At 36.1% G+C, this 18,191-nt stretch overlaps 1 protein-coding gene across 5 annotated transcripts in view; it reads right to left on the bottom strand.

The window, feature by feature from the left end:
* DICER1 (dicer 1, ribonuclease III) overlaps positions 1 to 18,191 on the bottom strand; it is a 66,508-nt gene that overhangs the window by 5,036 nt on the left and 43,281 nt on the right. For all 5 annotated transcript variants that reach the window (XM_064423480.1, XM_064423484.1, XM_064423479.1 and 2 more), the window contains exons 17-28: positions 15,591 to 15,770; positions 14,555 to 14,768; positions 14,320 to 14,473; positions 12,611 to 12,793; positions 12,199 to 12,304; positions 11,927 to 12,102; positions 10,860 to 11,643; positions 9,321 to 9,476; positions 5,280 to 6,162; positions 2,973 to 3,241; positions 225 to 387; positions 53 to 128 (exon numbers count right to left, since the gene is read on the bottom strand). In XM_064423480.1, coding sequence (XP_064279550.1) covers positions 53 to 128; positions 225 to 387; positions 2,973 to 3,241; positions 5,280 to 6,162; positions 9,321 to 9,476; positions 10,860 to 11,643; positions 11,927 to 12,102; positions 12,199 to 12,304; positions 12,611 to 12,793; positions 14,320 to 14,473; positions 14,555 to 14,768; positions 15,591 to 15,770 — 3,344 coding nt within the window. The remainder of the gene's footprint in view (positions 1 to 52; positions 129 to 224; positions 388 to 2,972; positions 3,242 to 5,279; positions 6,163 to 9,320; positions 9,477 to 10,859; positions 11,644 to 11,926; positions 12,103 to 12,198; positions 12,305 to 12,610; positions 12,794 to 14,319; positions 14,474 to 14,554; positions 14,769 to 15,590; positions 15,771 to 18,191) is intronic.

Raw genomic sequence — 18,191 nt, 5'->3', positions numbered from 1 at the left:
ACAGTTTAGAAACACTTTCTGTCTCTGTGTATGGAAGAAAGCATATTCTTACCTAAATTTGGCTGTCTCTGGCTCCATTTCCAGCAGCTCTCGCACTGGGGATCGGGGCACATTAGCAGAAAATTTTTCTATTTGGAAAAAAAAGTGAAAAACAAAAATTAGCTTTGTTCTTTTCACAGCAGATGGCATTAAATCATTGGTAATTTTCTGGAAGCTGGCAATACCTATTAGTGGCCTCATCATTGGATAGTACACTTGCCAAACCATTTCCAAAGACATTCCACTATCCATATAAATGGCACCAGCAAGGGACTCAAATATATCCCCCATGGCCTTTGGTACTTCAATGTCTTCCTCTTTTTCTTCATCTTCTTCAGATCTTCTGAGCTGTGGGCAATTAAAAAAAAGACAAGGGTGGGCAGGAGAGAAAAGGGGAAGGGAAAAGAGAGAAATGATTGCTTCACTTACAGTAAAACAATGATATTCAGAAATGTAAGCTCTCCTATATCCTGTGATGCCACCTTTAAGTTTCTAATTGAAAATCTTCCACAGCAAAACTGTTGTTTTATTCCCCATGGAAACCAAGCTGCTGGTTGTATCATTTTTCAAATATGGAAAAAAAATCCCAAACACCATCGTGTACAGGACACTTTCATACTCTGTGAATTCCTTCTGTGATAATTTTGTAGGATTTCATCATGGGTCTCTTCTTCCCAATTAGAACCAGACTTCCATCAGTTAATACTAGAAAGCTACTCATAACAAAGGAAGAGTTCACACATTATCTATCTCCCAAAGAGACTTTCAAAACCTCTTTAAGTCCAGTCTCTGGATGAAAGTTGCATGTACCTCTCCTTACCTTATTTACCACTGAAGATAAGCATGAAACAAGCACTAGTAAAAAAGACATTAATAACTGAAAAACACCACCACCAGACTGAACTAAAAGATATATTTAGGTGTTTAATGCAGCAGGCAGTATTTTCTTCTATGTTACCAATTTAAGAAAATAATCTATTCTCATTATAAACAAAAATTATTATTCTCAAAAATAAACTTTCAGTGTATGTCTTAAAGGTCTTGAGCTAATCTAATCCTTTACTAAAATACTTTAAACACATGTAATATACATTTGCCTAACTCCAAATAAAATAACTTGAAAATAAAGTTTTTGACCATTATGCTACTCTGCCTGAAGAGAAATAAGTTTCTATCAGTCTTCTCCCCCAGCAGTTACACTCTCACTCCGTTTGGGGCTTAAAATCCAATTCAGTTCTCTTAAGAGTGACTATAATACTTCATAAATGTGTTCCACCCAATATTTCTACCTGAAATAAATCAAACAAGTAGTCAGACCTGACGCATACAGCAATACAAACGGGAATTTTGATGTTAAAAACCAAGTCCAACTATTTTGAATAGGGCACTTCATACCAGTGTGAACTGAAGCACTTTTGCATGATACTGAAATAACAGAAGAAGAGAGAAACTAAGAGCTGTAAGGCAAGGGACAGATGTTTCATGAGTGAGATTTGAAAGAACAGAAAAGCAGATGACGTGGAGATACACATGGAAACCAGTCTAGCTGGCATGAACTGCAGAAACAAAGACTCTTACATTAAACGATGAAATAAGAGTTTCAGTAATTCAGTGCCAGACCAAGATAGGGAGCAGGCGTAGGGAGAGTGAAACAAGGATTTTATTTGAAACAGCTATCACACAATTTGGTTGCAACTTTGGTGAAAGTTTCTTTTTCCATACTTGCAAAAACTGAACAAAGCAAAAAACACAGTAAGCTCTGAAAATAAGTTCCTAGCTTTTCACTCATATTGTGGAGGAAACAAGAGAGATAAGAGTTTAATCTTCTAATGTAAAGTAATTTATATTATCTAAACTTGAGTGGTATGTTTCTTATTCAATGTTTAATGAATTTTTCCCTTAAAACATGGTTTTCACTTTGCAACAGAGTCCAAGGTCTGTAAACACATATGTGACTGAAATATTTTGATTCCTTAAGTTTTAAATTGTCTATCGGAAAAAAACCTACTAAATACAAAAATAACATGCTTATTTAGTACTGGCATGTTGTCAGACAGAACAATTTTTAAAAGATTGGTCAGTTTTTCATAAGACAAATTATTATGGATATCTACTGGGTAATACTTTAAAGAAGGATAATGAGTAGTCCCTTATCTTCCAGATCCTGATTAGAACTTGACTCACAGGGTCCTTGTTCTCACAGATTTCCTAACCAGCTTATGTAAATGAATTACTTTTACCATATTCTCCCAAAAATAGAAGTTCATTATCATCAGTTTTCATGCACAGCACAAAATATGACCTATGTTTGCAGGTCTTCAGTGCAACTATTTTTTAAGTGACTTACTTGAAAAATGCATATAATGTTTCCCTGGCTAGCAGAATGCCTTTAGGAGCATGCCAGACATACTTGAGTACAGTGTAGTAACATCTCCTCCAGCAGAAATCATAAGAAAAACAGCAGAAATCTCTTTTCAGTGTACTACATTTAATAATCCCAGCATTGTGCCAAGGTAGCTTTGTTCATGGTGTTGTACAAATACCCTACCCTGAGTCAGCACTACATGATTTAGCAACCCTTCACCACAATTTGATGTTGTAGTACTGCTTCCTATCAGCTGGTGAAAAGATGAAAGCAGCAAGCTAAGTGTGTGCCCCACACTGTTCTAACAACCCAAGAGCAAAACAACAACTAAAATCAAGTGTCACAGAAAAACCTAGAGGCAAATGGCTTTCAAATTAATTAACTGCTGTAAATTCTAATGGATTTTATGCTTTCTGAAGACTGCATTTTACTTTGCAGATTACATTCTTTTACTACTGGGAGCCTGCTTGTTTGGCTGCTGTATGCATAAAACATTACAAAAATGTTAAGAAATCCAGTGACATGCTTCAAATCAGATACTGAACATATTTCTTCTACTTCCACTAACCTCAGAATCCATTCCTTGCATTTCATTCTTTTCCATTTGAAACTGCACAAAGTCATCAATAACATGAAACAGTTCAGGAGAGACAGCTTTGAAGTACTTGTGGTAGTCATACTTTACAGCTAATGATGCAAAAATGGTATTATTGACTAGAGCAGATCGTAGGTCAGTAAGAACTCCTGGAGAGTGTTGCCGTGGGTCTTCATAAAGGTGCTTGGTTATGAGGTAGTCCAAAATTGCATCTCCCAGGAATTCTAAGCGCTGGTAACAATCTTAAAGCATTGGAAATAAAAGAATGTACAACACCACAATTAAGTTTAACACACACATTTTTTCCAGGCTTTCTGGATAAGAAGTTTGGTACAGTGCCATGTAAATTCCACAAACTAACCAATGGTCAGAGAAGACAATCTGTTTTTTAAAAGAAATATCCTTGTGTTTAAAGAGATTCCTAATGAAATACTAAAAAAAAAAATCAGGAAAAGTAGGAGCTATATCTAAAAATAAAGCAAATTTCAAACAAAACATTAATTTGGTAGGCTAGAAAAACAGCTGTTTTTATAATCAATTAATGTTTTTACTCAAGATCTTCACGTGCTGAGAAACCTCAAAAAGTAAATTTAAGAGAGTCTGCCAGCAGGCTGAACACTGCAACAGTTAAAATTAAAAAAATAATTAAAATGTAAAACCAATTAATATAAAAACCAATGTATTAAGAACAGGGAATACAAAAACTGAGTTTTTGTTCTGATTTGCCACATATTAAGATCTTTAACAAAGATCCCATTTTAGGATATGTCTTTTAAACTGGAAATTAAAATTGTCAAGCCTTTGCTTTTTTAACAGTTGACAGGGGCGATGGGAGCAGAGAGCTAAGAACATCTATTTTTAAAACACAAACAAAAGTAAAAACCCTCTTGAATGCAAATATAGGTAGGAAGGTTGAGAAAGAAGAAGACACACTACTGAAGAAGTTACCATGAGAGTGAACTGACTAGCACTAAGTTGCTTTTATAGCAGCTGAAACTATGACACTGCCAGATCTCAACTGCTAGCTATGCCTTAAAAACTTTCAGGTAACAGCTATTCAAAGATGTCTCACTTGGTAAACAGAAATGAAATCAAAGTTTTCCTACAGCTTCAACAATGTAATTTTAACTGGACACTATGCCTCAAGGTTTCTGGACACTATGCCTCAAGTCTATATATATATTTATTATGCCTAAAAATATGTTTAAAAATAAAGAAGAAATTTACTTTTAATACATTTTGTGAAATACTTGTAAAAAGTAAATACATATGTGGGCAATATCTCCTAAAACAAAAAACCAAAGGAGCGCTTCTGTGTTTTGTCAGAATTGTTTCTCAGTGTAGTAGCATTTAAAATTACTTATTTCTTTAATGAAAGCAGAGCTTTATCACTCTTTGGAATAAGGGTCCAATTCACTATGGGAAAAATTCAGACTGCTGACTCCAAAGAAATTTGCCAATCATTACAAATAGGATTTGAATTTTATCATGGTTTGCTTTTGACTGCATGTAATTGTAGGAAAATGCATGCAGGTTTTAGAATGAACAAATATTACATCAATTAGTATAAGCAAAAGCAATTAAAGATCACAGAAATACAAATTTCTACTGCTATAAAATATTTTATGAGATCATGTACAGAAACATTAAACGTTAATCTGAAACTAATGTTTAGTCTGATTTAGTCAATTACTTCAAACTTTGACTTCAAATATTTACTCAATAAAATGCCTAGAATTAAGACTGAATTCACAGCTTCAAAGGAAGTCTCCACATTCTGCACTCCTACAGATTATTCAGCTAATAAAAGCTGTAGTCTACAGTTCATCTTCAGAAGTACCAAGTATATCATTCTTGGGATTCAATTACGGAACAAATTTGCTAAATATATTTGGAAAATATTACTGCTATTTCCTGAAGTACATGGCAATTTTCCAGAGTTCTACAAGAACTTATTTCCATTAAATGAGGATCTAATGTCAGTCATACACAGCAAGTGATAGTACATTTATCACTGATGCTGTTTCTTGAAGCTTTGTGAGGCCTCAGTAAATACACTTTATCTGCATCAAGTCAAAATATAAATAATCACTGAGATACAAATTGAACAAGCATCCCCCTCTAAACAGTGAGCAAAATACTATTTTTAAGACACTGTATTCCAAGACTATTGTAACATGTGATGTCTAAAAAAAGTCTATACATGGGAACACAAGATACTACTTCTCTTGCTTTTGCAATATGGAGAAAAAACTATAGAGCTTTTTGAAAACAACTTACCAGTAATGGTATTATAATGGTAAGAGGCATGAGTAAATGCCTGAAGAAGATAAGCCTTGTTCTTAAAACTGTAATTTATTTTCTTCTCAAAGTTTTCAAAACCAGAAATAAGGTGATTTAGGGTTTTTTCAGCATCTGGGTGATCAAACATACACCTTGGTGGAATCTTCAAACAGCCATACTCCAGGTCTTTACACAGAGAAGGCTCTGAATTAACTACAGAAGCAGCAACAGAATTTGGTGAAAGACTTTTCTGCTCACTATTACAGTTCTCTCTGGTAGCACACAGAGTGTCTTCCCAATCAGTCTTTTTAATTACAGGGAGCACCTTCAGCCCCAATGAACACAGGAAAAGCTGAGCAGCTCTTTCACCACAGCTGGTCAGATAGCAGCCCAGCAGGGCTTCCACACAGTCTGCAATGCTCTTGTCAGCAATACACTGCTCCGTATGCAAGTCATAGGAGATTGACTGTTTTCCTGCATCAACACCACAGTTTTCTTCTGACGGATTCCAGAAGCCCACTACAAAATCATCCTCTTCAACAGCCTTGCTAGGATCCAGATAGCACATAGCATCCCAAGAGCTATAGTCAAAATCATCAAAATCTGATGAACACTGAACATTACCCATGGATGACTTTTTGGGTGCTTTCCATTCATAGTTTGAATCAGTGGTTGAAAAGTGTGAGAGTGAAATTTTCTTCACAAAAGCCCCTGATCCCATTAACATATTATCAATGAATTTGATATGCTCCTGATCATACTCCAGAAAATCATCTTCAAAGTCTGTTTCTTCCTTGGGCAACCTCCACATTAGGTCTTCATTCTCTTCATCATCATTATAATCATCAAGTTTACCATTAGCCAGCATGTTTTCCTTTGTCTATGAAAGAACACAAAAAAAAAAAAAAGGTGCTGAAGAGGGAAATGAGACACTTTTACTGCAAAAAGATCAGAAAAGCAGGATTTGAGAAGTATCTCTTAATAATAATACTGCTTTTTTTATGTTCCTAAGTACATTGTCTGATCAGATGCACAACACAACCTCAACTTCCACAAGGACTGGAATAACTGTCCTGGAATACAAACTCTTTGTTACTAACCTACAATAGCTGTTCTACACAGAGCACACACTGCATTTCGTAGGAACCTGTACTTGAATGTGAGGCACACACAATGAACTTTATACCCACTAAACATTACACACTTGCACACCAAAGTAAACAACAGAAAATTCTAAATTAACAAAATTGAGGGAGTATAAGAAAGTGCTGGATGCATCCTTCTCTGAAGCTGCTAAGTTAGGCTGTTACAAATGTTGAATCAATGCTATTTTGAAGATTTTTTCCTACATCTTTCTACATGGAAAATGTGTTCAGTGTGGTTTTCTTCAGTCCTTTTGGTTTGGTTTTTTTTTTAACAGCCTATACTTCTAGTCCTAACTAATAAAAGAAAAGGCAAAAATTGTCATCAATTTTCTAATGCTTACATATACACCCACAACAGCAAAATTAATGACATCTTATGTCTTTTCCCTCCTCATAATGAACAAATTGGTATGGACTGACATAAATTAAGAATTGAACACAAATATTCCCAAACTATATAATTCTTTACAATTTGCCATGGCCCCTATCCAGGAAAGCACTTAAATATATTAGCTAAATGCACTGGTAGTCTTCCTAACATCAAAAGGCCTATTAACAGGCTCAACACAGCAACACTGATGTCAGCAGGAATTCTGCCACTGAATTTGATAGGAGTAAGATCAGATTCAAAGCACTTTCCTGGACTGGGTCCTGATAGCCAACAACGTTTTGAATCAAGTGAAACAGCCTCCATCTGCCCTGAACCTATGCATGTCATATTGCAGGGCTCAGTCACTAATCTTGCAAATCTGTGAACCAGATGCTACCATGGGGGATGCTTCCCTTTGGGCAAAATGCACACCCATCCAGAGGAGTGGATGGGAGGCAGCTGTAAGGGGCACTGGGCAGCACTTAAAACTGCCTAAGGATCAAACAGATCACAGTGTTCCTCATAGGGATGGACCAGGCTTAGTCAGGTTCAGTAATCAGAGGAGAGGGAAAAAAAGTGGCTATGGAAGTTCTTAATTTAGACATTCTGCTGAAAGAATTCCTGCTGCCGTAATTCCCTATCTCACACACACACACAGCAGGGACTTCTTTAACTTAAACTGACCAGAAAGAGATAACAAAACTGGATTTGAGATACTTATTTTAGATACCTGTAGCAATATAAAAGTTAAAATAAGATTCATTTAACCAATCCCAACAAGGACAAGTGCTGCTTTTTTCTTGTTAAACACCACCCGCCACACTTACTACTGAAATAAAAAGTCTCTGAATGAGACACGTCTATCTGGATGCTCCAAAACAGATTTTGGCATCTGTTTTTACAAAGATGGAACAAATTATTATAAATTTTTACCACGGTTTCATTCACAAATTTCATAAAATGAAATTTTAAGTAGCAGGACAGCTACATGAACTATCTTAACGTTGTCTGTACATTACTTCTTGTACATTAGAAGTGATAAGGATGAGCAGTGGCTAAAGGAAACAGAAAGCAATTCTGATCATTAATTCTTTTGTCATTAGCATTCAGAAAAATCAACTATGAACCCCAGAAGAACGATTTTCTTCTTAAACAATACCTGACTAATTTTCAGGAAGTTATTGCCAATTAAAAGATGACACAAAATACACATTAAGCGCTTTTTTAATGCTCTTTTGGAAATCAGCCACTTGATTAAATGAATGAAGAAAGATTCTTCCCTTTCATAAAGCTTGATAAATACTACACTTTGACTATGTTTTAGTAATAATTTGTGATAATGAGATCTCTATTTTCAGTTATAGACCATCAGCCATGGATGGAGAATAAAATTTACATGCAGGAAAGCAAAATATCTATTTGGCATAAATCCCCCACCCTCACTATTTAGCTGCATCACTCTCTGCACTTTTGTCTGAAATTGTATGTTTTTATTTACAAATAAACAGTGACTAGCACAGAGGAAGTGGCCACTGAAATGTCGTGGAAAACTGAAACCTTCTGAAAACCAACAATTAGCTTCAGTCCCAAAAGTACTATCTCATTCCCCAGAAAGGTATAGCAGGAAGTCTCTTTGAAATGAAATCTTGGCACAGTACAGAACCACAATAATCAGGTTGTTTTATTCTGCAATAAACATTTATTTGCACAGTACATCCAACTAACAGTACTCTCATGTGCCCTCTGGTGGTTCCACAGTCTGAGAGTGGTCTTCAGAACTGGGAAATGAAAGATGTCCTTCCACCTCCTTCCCCTGAACCCCAAACCAGTCTGAAACACTAAGGTCATGTTACTGACTGCTATGATTGCTGGTAATTCTGAACATGTCCTTCTACTCCCAGAATGTCAGAAAATAGTGTGAACCTTTCCTCATTAGGATTTGTCATTGTGAAGCGTTTTATAAGACAGTGAGGATGTCAGACAGTGAGAGAGCTTAAGCCAGCACTGTATTTGACATGAGAAGCAGCTCTCAGTCATGCTCATGGTGTAGCCACCAGCCATTAATATTGAACATTCTCTCAAGCCAGTTCTACTCTTCAATTTGCCTCAGTACTATGGAAAACACCAACTCTTTTTCATATATTTTGTAAAGGTGAACTCTTATAAAGAGGATAATGTTCTGCCTGAACATATTACAGCTAAAGCAGTGATGATAATACCATTTAAAATTTCCAACAAACTTCTGAAAAACTCCAGAGAGGAGGGTAAATATGGCAGAAAAGCTTTTCTTCTCTGCTTCTCCATTAATATCTACACTCAATACTGGATGATGTGTAATAAATTTCCTTACTTCAGGTTCTGGTTAGAATCAGTTTTCCTCTCATTTTCTTACAGAGAAGTTTTAGAAAGAAAATTTACCTTTGCTGAAAACAGCAAAATAACCAGTGTGGTAGGATGAGGTAGGGGTGAAAGAATACAGACACACAAAAAATTACTTGTCAACATAGTTAAATAAATTCTCACCATTTCATCTTTCTCCCACTTGTCAGTGTTGCTCTTGTCCTGATTTACTATGTAACCAGGAGGAAGCCAATTGACGGGGGGATCAAAAATCGACACCACCATGCGACTTGGCAGTCCTTTCTTTTTTCCAAGGCGATACAAGTTACAGTTGCTGACCTTTAAGAAGAACATTCTGATAAACCTTTGGACATACATTTACATAAATAGGCTAAAAGGCAAAAGGAGCAAAAAACCGTTATGATTCAAGGTGGATCTTATATTATTATGCATTTTCTCCAACTCTTAAATGGAGTTCAGCCTTCATATTACAGTAGAACCAACTCATAGCAAGATACACATCTTCCTTTTTTTTTCCTGAGGCCAAGCATATTATATGTGACTGTTTCAGTTAAAGAAATTTAATATATTACATTCTCCTCACAAAACAAACTGATTTCTACTTTTAAAATAATAGTAAATAAAACTTGCAAAAGTGTAATCTATTACCAGTATAAATAATCACCATTCAGACTACATTTGGAGTGAAAAACTCTTATTTATAGGTAGATTGACCTAAACCTTGGCAGCAGAAAGTTCTAAAAGAGTTCCATGTAACAATTAAGTCATAATCCAGATGCTATTTTGATAGCCTCGAAAATGATCGTAAGTATTTTAAACAGAAGGGAAAAAAGCATTCTCGGCTACAAATATATCTCCTTTTCCTTTTTAACTATCAACCAATGATCTTTGTTTTCTCTTTTTAAATGCACTTTGCATGTTTTAAAGTCTTGAAATTTGAACTTGAATATTCAAGCACTTCTTTAATTTGAAAGTGTAACTTATTTAGCCATCTTTATCTTCCAAGACTAATCTATACAATAATTTAATTTTCAGAGTGATGCATTTTATAGAGGTCAACAGTCAATGCCTTGGCATTCAATTGAAATTATCACATTCATTTGGAAGAAAAAACAAACAAAAGTTTTTATGGCTGATTTTTGTAGCAGAAGCAGAACTAAAGACTCTGCTCCCTACTGTTTACATTTACTCTAAAATACTTTTACAAGCTTTGTTGCAACAAAACTCTAAGATTTCTTTGTTGTTTCATTTTTAAGTAAGATACTAAAAACTTCAAGGGAATCTCTTCCTGAGGAAACAAAGGAAAGGTCAAGTAATGATGCAAACTAAGGCTCTGTGCTGTTAATTCAATGCTTCATTCAAGCATTGCTGTTAAAGAGCTTCTACCCAGTACCGCTCTAGAGGTTCAGTGCACCAAATGTTCTCATTAACACGGAACTTTTAGTTTCATTCAATCCGTAATGAGCTGGTTCAGATTTCAAATTGAATTGCAGAAAACAGTTTCAATCAATCACAGTTATGGCAACATTAAGCCCACAGACCTGAATTTTTATTCCTAATATGCATGATACTCAATGTATAATGAACAAAGCTGTGCAATTAAATCAATCTGTTCCCATCCAACCTTCTGGCAAAGATTTCATTTATATGGCTTGTTACAGCATGCCTTCTACATAGTATGACTGGATTGTTTCTACTTACTTTTTTGCTTCTCATATATGACAGCCGTCCCTCGTGAGCATCAGGGTAAGTGCAAAACAAGTATGTAGTGATGGCATGCTTTAAAAATGAATCACCAAGCATCTCTAGTCGCTCCAGGTTAAATCCATCACTAGCATTTGAAAGAGTCAAAGCTTGAAGAATGAGACCAGGATTAGGACCGAGAGTTTTTGAGGAGTACCCACTGCAAGGGCTCTTTTCAGAATCTGCTCTGTCTTTTGAAAGATTAATAGCTTTTGAAGTACTGGTGGTCACTGCCATTATGGGGCATCCATCTGAGGTAGATCTGTTAGCATTTCCATCAAGGTATTTATTACTCGGTAGAGTACATTCATTGCTGGGCTTGGGCTGGTTCTCACTGTTGTATAAATTCTGAATGGGATATGAGGTAGTTGGTTGTACAGGTATGTCCTGCCTGCAGTAATTCAGCTGATTTCCTTGGCAAAAGTCTCTGTTAACTAAATCACAATTGCCATTGGCAAGATTTTTATTATAAGAAACACCATTAATTGCTGCAAGTTCTACCGAGACATCAATTTGGAGTTTACTGGGTGACTCATTGAGCAATGTTCTGTAACTCACAGACATTTGGTCATGGTTTTCTGCAGAAGAGGTTCTATTAGCACCTTGATGTGCAGCATTTTCAGGGACTACAATTGTGCTGTGCTTACAGTAATTTTCATTCTCTACTACAGAGGAGTTAGGAAGAGAGATGAAGGACTTGCTGTCAATAGACTTTTTCCATCCAAAGTCCAAGTTAGGATATCTGTAAAGATAAACAGGAGGTTTGTTAACAAAAAATATTAGCAGAAGACAGGAAGATTCTACGTGCACATACATGTTTAAAAAGAGCCACAGCCTTTTGAAAACAACAGTGACCGCAGTATGTAACTTCACTTGTCACAATCAAATATTTTTAACCTGTGTTTCACTGAGAAGTGCCATGAGTTAAACAAGAGTTAACAGTTTCATAATTCATGCAGTAATAGTTGTTTCCACCCTGTAAATTACACATCATATTGAAAAATACCTATTGAAAAAATACATGCCTGAAGTCTGCAGGAAGTGATTTAACCCCTACACCAGCATCAGTTGCTGTTTGAGCTCTTAGTTCCTCTGCTGTCAAAAGGCAGTGCAGGCGGTAAAGGATGCTGGGGAGGCAAACTGCTTTTCTCCACAATGATGCTGGAATAGGATGTATAGCACAGAGCTCAGGAACCAGTATCTGGGAGAGGAGGGGGAAGAACAGAATATTCCTTGTAAAGGTAGCCATCAGATCACTATTAAGAGAGTCCACTTGAATTAGATGCTTCTATTTTACCTGTTTATTCTGCAAACTTTCCCACTTTGCTTTCCTCTTCTCAGCACTGCTTAGTGGAAGTGCTTTTCCCTTCTGATTCAAATGGCGAGGAGTCAAAAGATTAAGTCTAAAAACCATGTGAAAATACTGTGGTGTAAGTACACAATTAATGACTAGAACTTACTAGCCTAAACTTTCTTAAGTTTCTTAGTATTCAACTTCAATGCACTGTGAAGTGACAGCACCATTACCTCAGAAAAAAAACAGATTCAAATCATGGTTCTTGTTACACAAGTTAAGTATCTCTCTAGAAAAAAAAATCAGTAATTATTTTGGAAGACTCAAACTCTCAGCTTCATCCGATATTTTAAAGAAAAATATGCACTTTACTGTCAAACTACAAACATCAGACACAAAATATGAATGTTGTTACCTTGAAGATGTGTGGTCCACATCCAGCAGTGGCTGGTTAAGATTGGTAAGGTCAAGATTATACTTTGTTTTATAATATTCAGCAAAAGTTTCATATTCAGGGGAAGGGAATTTACTGAGTGGAGTAAGATCAGTGTATACATCAGCTACGTAGAATCGATGAGGCTGATCAAAATTTCTGTATCTAAAAAAAATAAAATATTTTGGCATTACAGTAAAGTTTTTGTTAAATTCTTTGTGTTCTAACATGGTCAGGAGATTAAGTGTTAAACAGTGCACTTGAGGTTTTTGGCTAATGAGGGTTCTTTTTGTTGTAGAAATCATTTATCTAGCTAACTCAAATGCTAAATGAAAAATGTGCTTTAAGACAAAGAATAATAAAGTCAATCTATAATCTGTGAAATTGCCTCTACATAGATAAACACTTAAATTAAATGAAGGCTTTAGGTCTTCAATATATAATACAAAATCAAGCTCTGGACAACAGTAATGCTAAAAATGGTAACTTCTTAATTCAAAACCCCTAACAATTAAGTTTGATAATTTGGCTTTTTAGCATCTGGTCTCCATTGCGGTATTCTACATCAGTAGAAAATGAGTTCCTCTGTGTACAAAGACTGTACTACTCTAGGTCTAAAGCGGCACTTTAACCAAGTCATCCTCTATATAAAGTTAAAATACAAAACCTCAAATACATAGCAAGGTAAATTCACAAGCCTTTCAAGGACAGTGAAGTTCTTGCATTACAAGCAGAATATTAAAATTAAAGCCAGACTGTGGCAATATCTTTTTTGTGGCTACCAAGGCTCATTGGAAATGAGCTCATTGGCTATGGTGATAAACATGCCCGAAAAAGAACAGTAATAATAATTTTAAAAATAATACAAAAAATATTCAACAATTAGATTTGCATATTAAGTTATTTCAAACTTTGACCTGCTGCATCTATCATTTTAAGTTTCTACTGAAATATCTAAATAGAAACTCTAAACAAATAGTATCTCTAAATAAAATTTACACACTATTTTTTTTTCAAAATTTACACGCTAAATTTAAAAAAAAAAGTCTGAAACAGCTGAGGCCAAAAAACAAAGTTTAAACTTAAATTTATCCTCTCCATATATTCAGCAGGTACCACTGTTTACAATATACTAGGTATAGCAGAAGCCAGTTGGTCCATAGGGAATAATTAAGCGTCCACAAAGTGTACAAATTCTGGAGAACCTTTGCGTATCCAGTACATAAAGTGAATATCACTCAATACAAAGATTCTATTAAATGGTCTTCATCCCATTTAATTTTCCCATCTACCAACATGATACCTTCCTTTAGCAGGCCTTTGGTGTGCATAAGCAGTAATCAGAGAACAGGACTCCCATGCAAATCTTCCAAACTAAGACTGGTTTCAGTAAGCCACTTCTTGACAAAGTTTTGGTGTTTTATCAGAATAGTATGTAAGTTTTGTAGTAAGCTCTATTATTCTTTATAAAAATGTAATGAAACTTGGATTAGTAGAATTTAAATTCTACTAATATAAGACTAACTACTAATTAAAAAAATCTTTAAATTATTCAAAATGCTACCACATACCTTCAGACTAATAGCATACAGTTCTTAAAAAGCAATTCTGCTGCATATATTAACACGTCCTTATTACAAGTGTTTGTATAAATACAATAGGTACACACTTACACTATGTAGAGCACTCACCGTGGAATGATAACTGCATCCTGATAATCTTCTAACTTGAAAATAAAAGGCATTTCTTTTGTATACTGTGTACTGGGAATGCCTGTACGTGCCTCAGACTTCTCAATGTCTTCCATAAACTTAAAGTCAATGTCCAAAGTGCTGGAGTCATCAACTTAAAAAGGAAAATGCATAACTCAGTTTTCTAGGCTGAACTTTTCTGACAAGCTGTAAATTACAAAAGTTTTGTTCTTACCAACATTTAGAGGTAGAACACAATAGGCTGAATCAGCTTCTGTAGGTTTGAACTCTAGTGCAGGTTTCTCAAGACGAAGAATATGTGAAAAAATGTACTGGTGGAGTCGTGTTATCAGCTCAAGCATTTGCAGAGACAGAGTAAAACCAGATTTCTTAAGCTCAATGGATATTGTAACCTCTCCAGAGCGAGTATACACAGGAAAGTGAGGAATCTGAACAAGAACAAAATCAAAAGAAATCACAAAGAAAATCCAAAGTGGGACTCCTTTTCAGAGTACTGTCTGTTTTGTGCAGATTCTGAGGTAATGCTTGACTGACCCTACAGCAAATCAGAACAAACAGGATCAGAATTTTGAACTGTGATGACCCTTCAATTACAGATGAGACTCTGAATGTTAAAGAATTACTGATTTGGTTTTTTTAATAGTGTTTTACACTTCTTCTCTTTATAAAAGCTACGTAGAAAATGAAGTATTTTCTATTATGAAGTAATAAATGTGAAAACCAGCAATATTCTTGGAAACATCTTATATGGACTGCAGAAAATACAATTTGAAAAAATCACCCTCAGCTGAGTTGCACCAACAGAAAATACCTATTAAAATTTTCTGAAGCAAGAGGTGCCAATTCAATTAACATGGCCCACTTTTTCTGCTGCTGCAGACTAGGAATGCTGAGAGAATTTGCTACCTTAGCTTTTGTATAGATAACATAGTGAAGTGCAGGCCACCTCCGTAGCTGGTATGGCTACTCCTACCATACCTCATATAAAAAAGGAGGGACATCTTGAATTTGCCAATGTATAATACTAAATTTCTAAACCAAAAGTTTGGCAAAAATAGATAATTATCCCTAAAGACAGAAAAAGAAGTGATGACTTGACTGGATACATAATGTTGCTTATTTTATGAAGGTTACTTGATACAAGCATAATTTATGGTCATTTCCAATTCTTCACTCTGTTGGGTGGGGAGTAAGTGGAAAATAACAGGTTGCAAAGCATGCAGAATGAGGAAAGCAAATAAATTCCTTACTTGAGGTATAGGTTTGGCTGTCAATATGCCAAAACATCTTGTTGTATCCTCAGGAGGATATAGCTTTCGCCTCCTGAAGTTGAGCTCATCAGGTAGAGGAGTCGTTAACACCATTCCTATTACATACAAGTAACAGGGCTGATCAGGTTTGGGATAACTATCCCTCAAACACTCTGGAATCTGAAAAAAAAAATCAAAAAAAGAAAAAAACATTAACATGATAAAGATCAGCAAAGTTCACCTAATTCTTTGAATAAATCGTCTTAGGTTTATTTGGAAACACATTGCTAAAAATAAGGAACAAAAAAAAAATTATTCTGGACTCAAGCAGTGTTTTCTTTCTTAAGCAAAAATGTTTGGCCAGCAGCCTGGCATAGCAGGCATGAGATTTCCTTTGTCCTCAGTAGTGAACTGGGGGACAGAGGGCTTTTCATAAGAAGACTTACCAAAAATTCTAAAGGAGACTTACTAATAACCTGTCCTATTGGGCCCCATAGAGTTCCTGTAACTTTTCTAGTAGATACTGGAGCTCAAATGTCTGCCCTCAGAATTGAAGATGCCTCTTCACATGGAATCATTCCCTCAAATAAAGGTATATTGGTGGTGGGTGCATTTGGACACGCCCAACCTCAAAAGATTGCTAAGGTAAGGCACTGGTTGCTTGGAAAGGAGAAAGAGATTGAAACTCTAATACTTTTGGGACACTTCCCTACAAATTTATTAGGACTGGACCTCCTGAACAGAAAGTCGTGGACTGACAAAGAAGGTAAAATATGGGCGCTTGGGAAAGAAACTCACCATCTATGCGTATTAGGTGCCACCCCTACTCTTCCTTGCTCTCTTGTAACCAATGTCAAGCCTCACCCCATACCCCTGGGAGCAAGTACAGATCGCCCCAGTTACTGACTACTTGAAAAACAAAGGGGTATTGCTTCCAGCACATTCTCCCTGCAACTGAGTGTTCTTGCACTGCCATCCATAATGCCTCATCCTTCACTGAGGAGGCATGAGCCAAGATGAAAGAAGTAAGTGATTAAGCTGGAGAACTATTTCAAGACTGGTTTGATAGATCACAGCCTAGATCATGGGTCACTACCCTCCTAAAGTCTTTAGAGCTTACAGGATGGGGAAAGTGGTTAGCACAAATTAGGACTTGCAGCTGTCAATGGATTTGTATTTTTAATTGTTGGCACTAGCCTGGTTATGTGCATGATAACATGCTTATTCATGTTGCTTTCCCTCCTTGCTTGTTACACTTGTATCACCACCATGGGAGAAGAAGACTACATCCATGTTCCTCAAGGCAATGGAGAACCACAGGGTGGAATGTCATGAATGAGTAAAAAGTAAGGAACATGTCTAAGGAATGTGTCTCCATTGCCTCTTTGAAGATCAAGGTTTGAAAAATCAAGTTTCAAATTGCCTCTAACAAAAGCCTTAGAAACTGCTTTGTTTCAGAAAATTAAGCATCCTGTTTGAAAATTATCAAAATAGCTTGTAGTTGATATATCAAGCAAGCAAGTAGCAGATTTTTGATACATCATGAGAGCAAGCCAATGAAATTTATGAGGTGGATGTGTTGTTGCCACTCTCAAAACACTCTACAATCAAGTGCCCAACCTGCCACAGGTGCCGCCACATCTATACAGTGCAGGAATCTTTGCTGTCTGTGCTGTCCTACACTGCCCTGTGAGCTCTGGGAGGGACTTCACTGGAGAGAGACACATCACACTCCGTAAGCCAGCGCCATGGTTCTGGTAGCCCCTTTCCTGCTCTTCTTGTAATTATTCTGGGCATTCTCCTACTTCTCTATTTTCTCTTCTTCCTTCCTATTTTATAAAATATAAAGCTGTATTATCGCTTTGGATCACACTATTTAACATTGTTTGGATTTTAATCTTGTGTTCGGGTATGCTTAGACCTTGCTTTCTGCAGTAGTGGATGGAGGCAAAACATGCCTCTCCTCACTTCAGGCAGACTGAAACAAGCTTTGATGCAAATGTCTGCATTTAACCAGTAACACTAGAGCACATTTTATGCCAAAGACCTTTGGAACTTAACAGTAGAACAGGGAAAAAAAAAGGTAAAAAGGAAAGCGTGTGTACTCGGGGAAAAAAAAAGCTTGACTGAACTTACAGCTTCATTAATACAGACTCTTTTTCCAGCAGAATTATTTAAAAGTATTAAAATGTTTTGATACACTTGGGACAAACACACAAACACAACTCAATACACTGGCCCTTTACCCAGGCACTACACTATAGGAGTTTTCTCATTACAATTCTAGCTGGCAGACATGAATACTCGCAACAGCCACAAGCACTTTTAATTCTGCTGCTCATATTTGTCATAGACGTTAAGAAACCATGCTTTATGTTTGGTAGAAGTTCATTACTTTGCAGGTCTCAAAATGATCCTCCTGTTTATCTAAAACTAAATTGCAATACTTGTAGTCCTGGATTTTAAAGTTACACTGCAGTAAAACTATGGCCTTGGCTTAATGGAAAATTACTCATAAAGTTAATAACTACATTAAACCCAAGAGGATCTTGCAAACCTTAAACATTTGCCAAAGCTTCTTTTCCAGATGTGAGAAGCTGG

Source organism: Passer domesticus, chromosome 6 (genome assembly GCF_036417665.1).
Source record: "Passer domesticus isolate bPasDom1 chromosome 6, bPasDom1.hap1, whole genome shotgun sequence".
NCBI classification, from domain to species: Eukaryota; Metazoa; Chordata; class Aves; order Passeriformes; family Passeridae; genus Passer; species Passer domesticus.
This window is presented reverse-complemented; position numbering and strand designations above follow the sequence as displayed.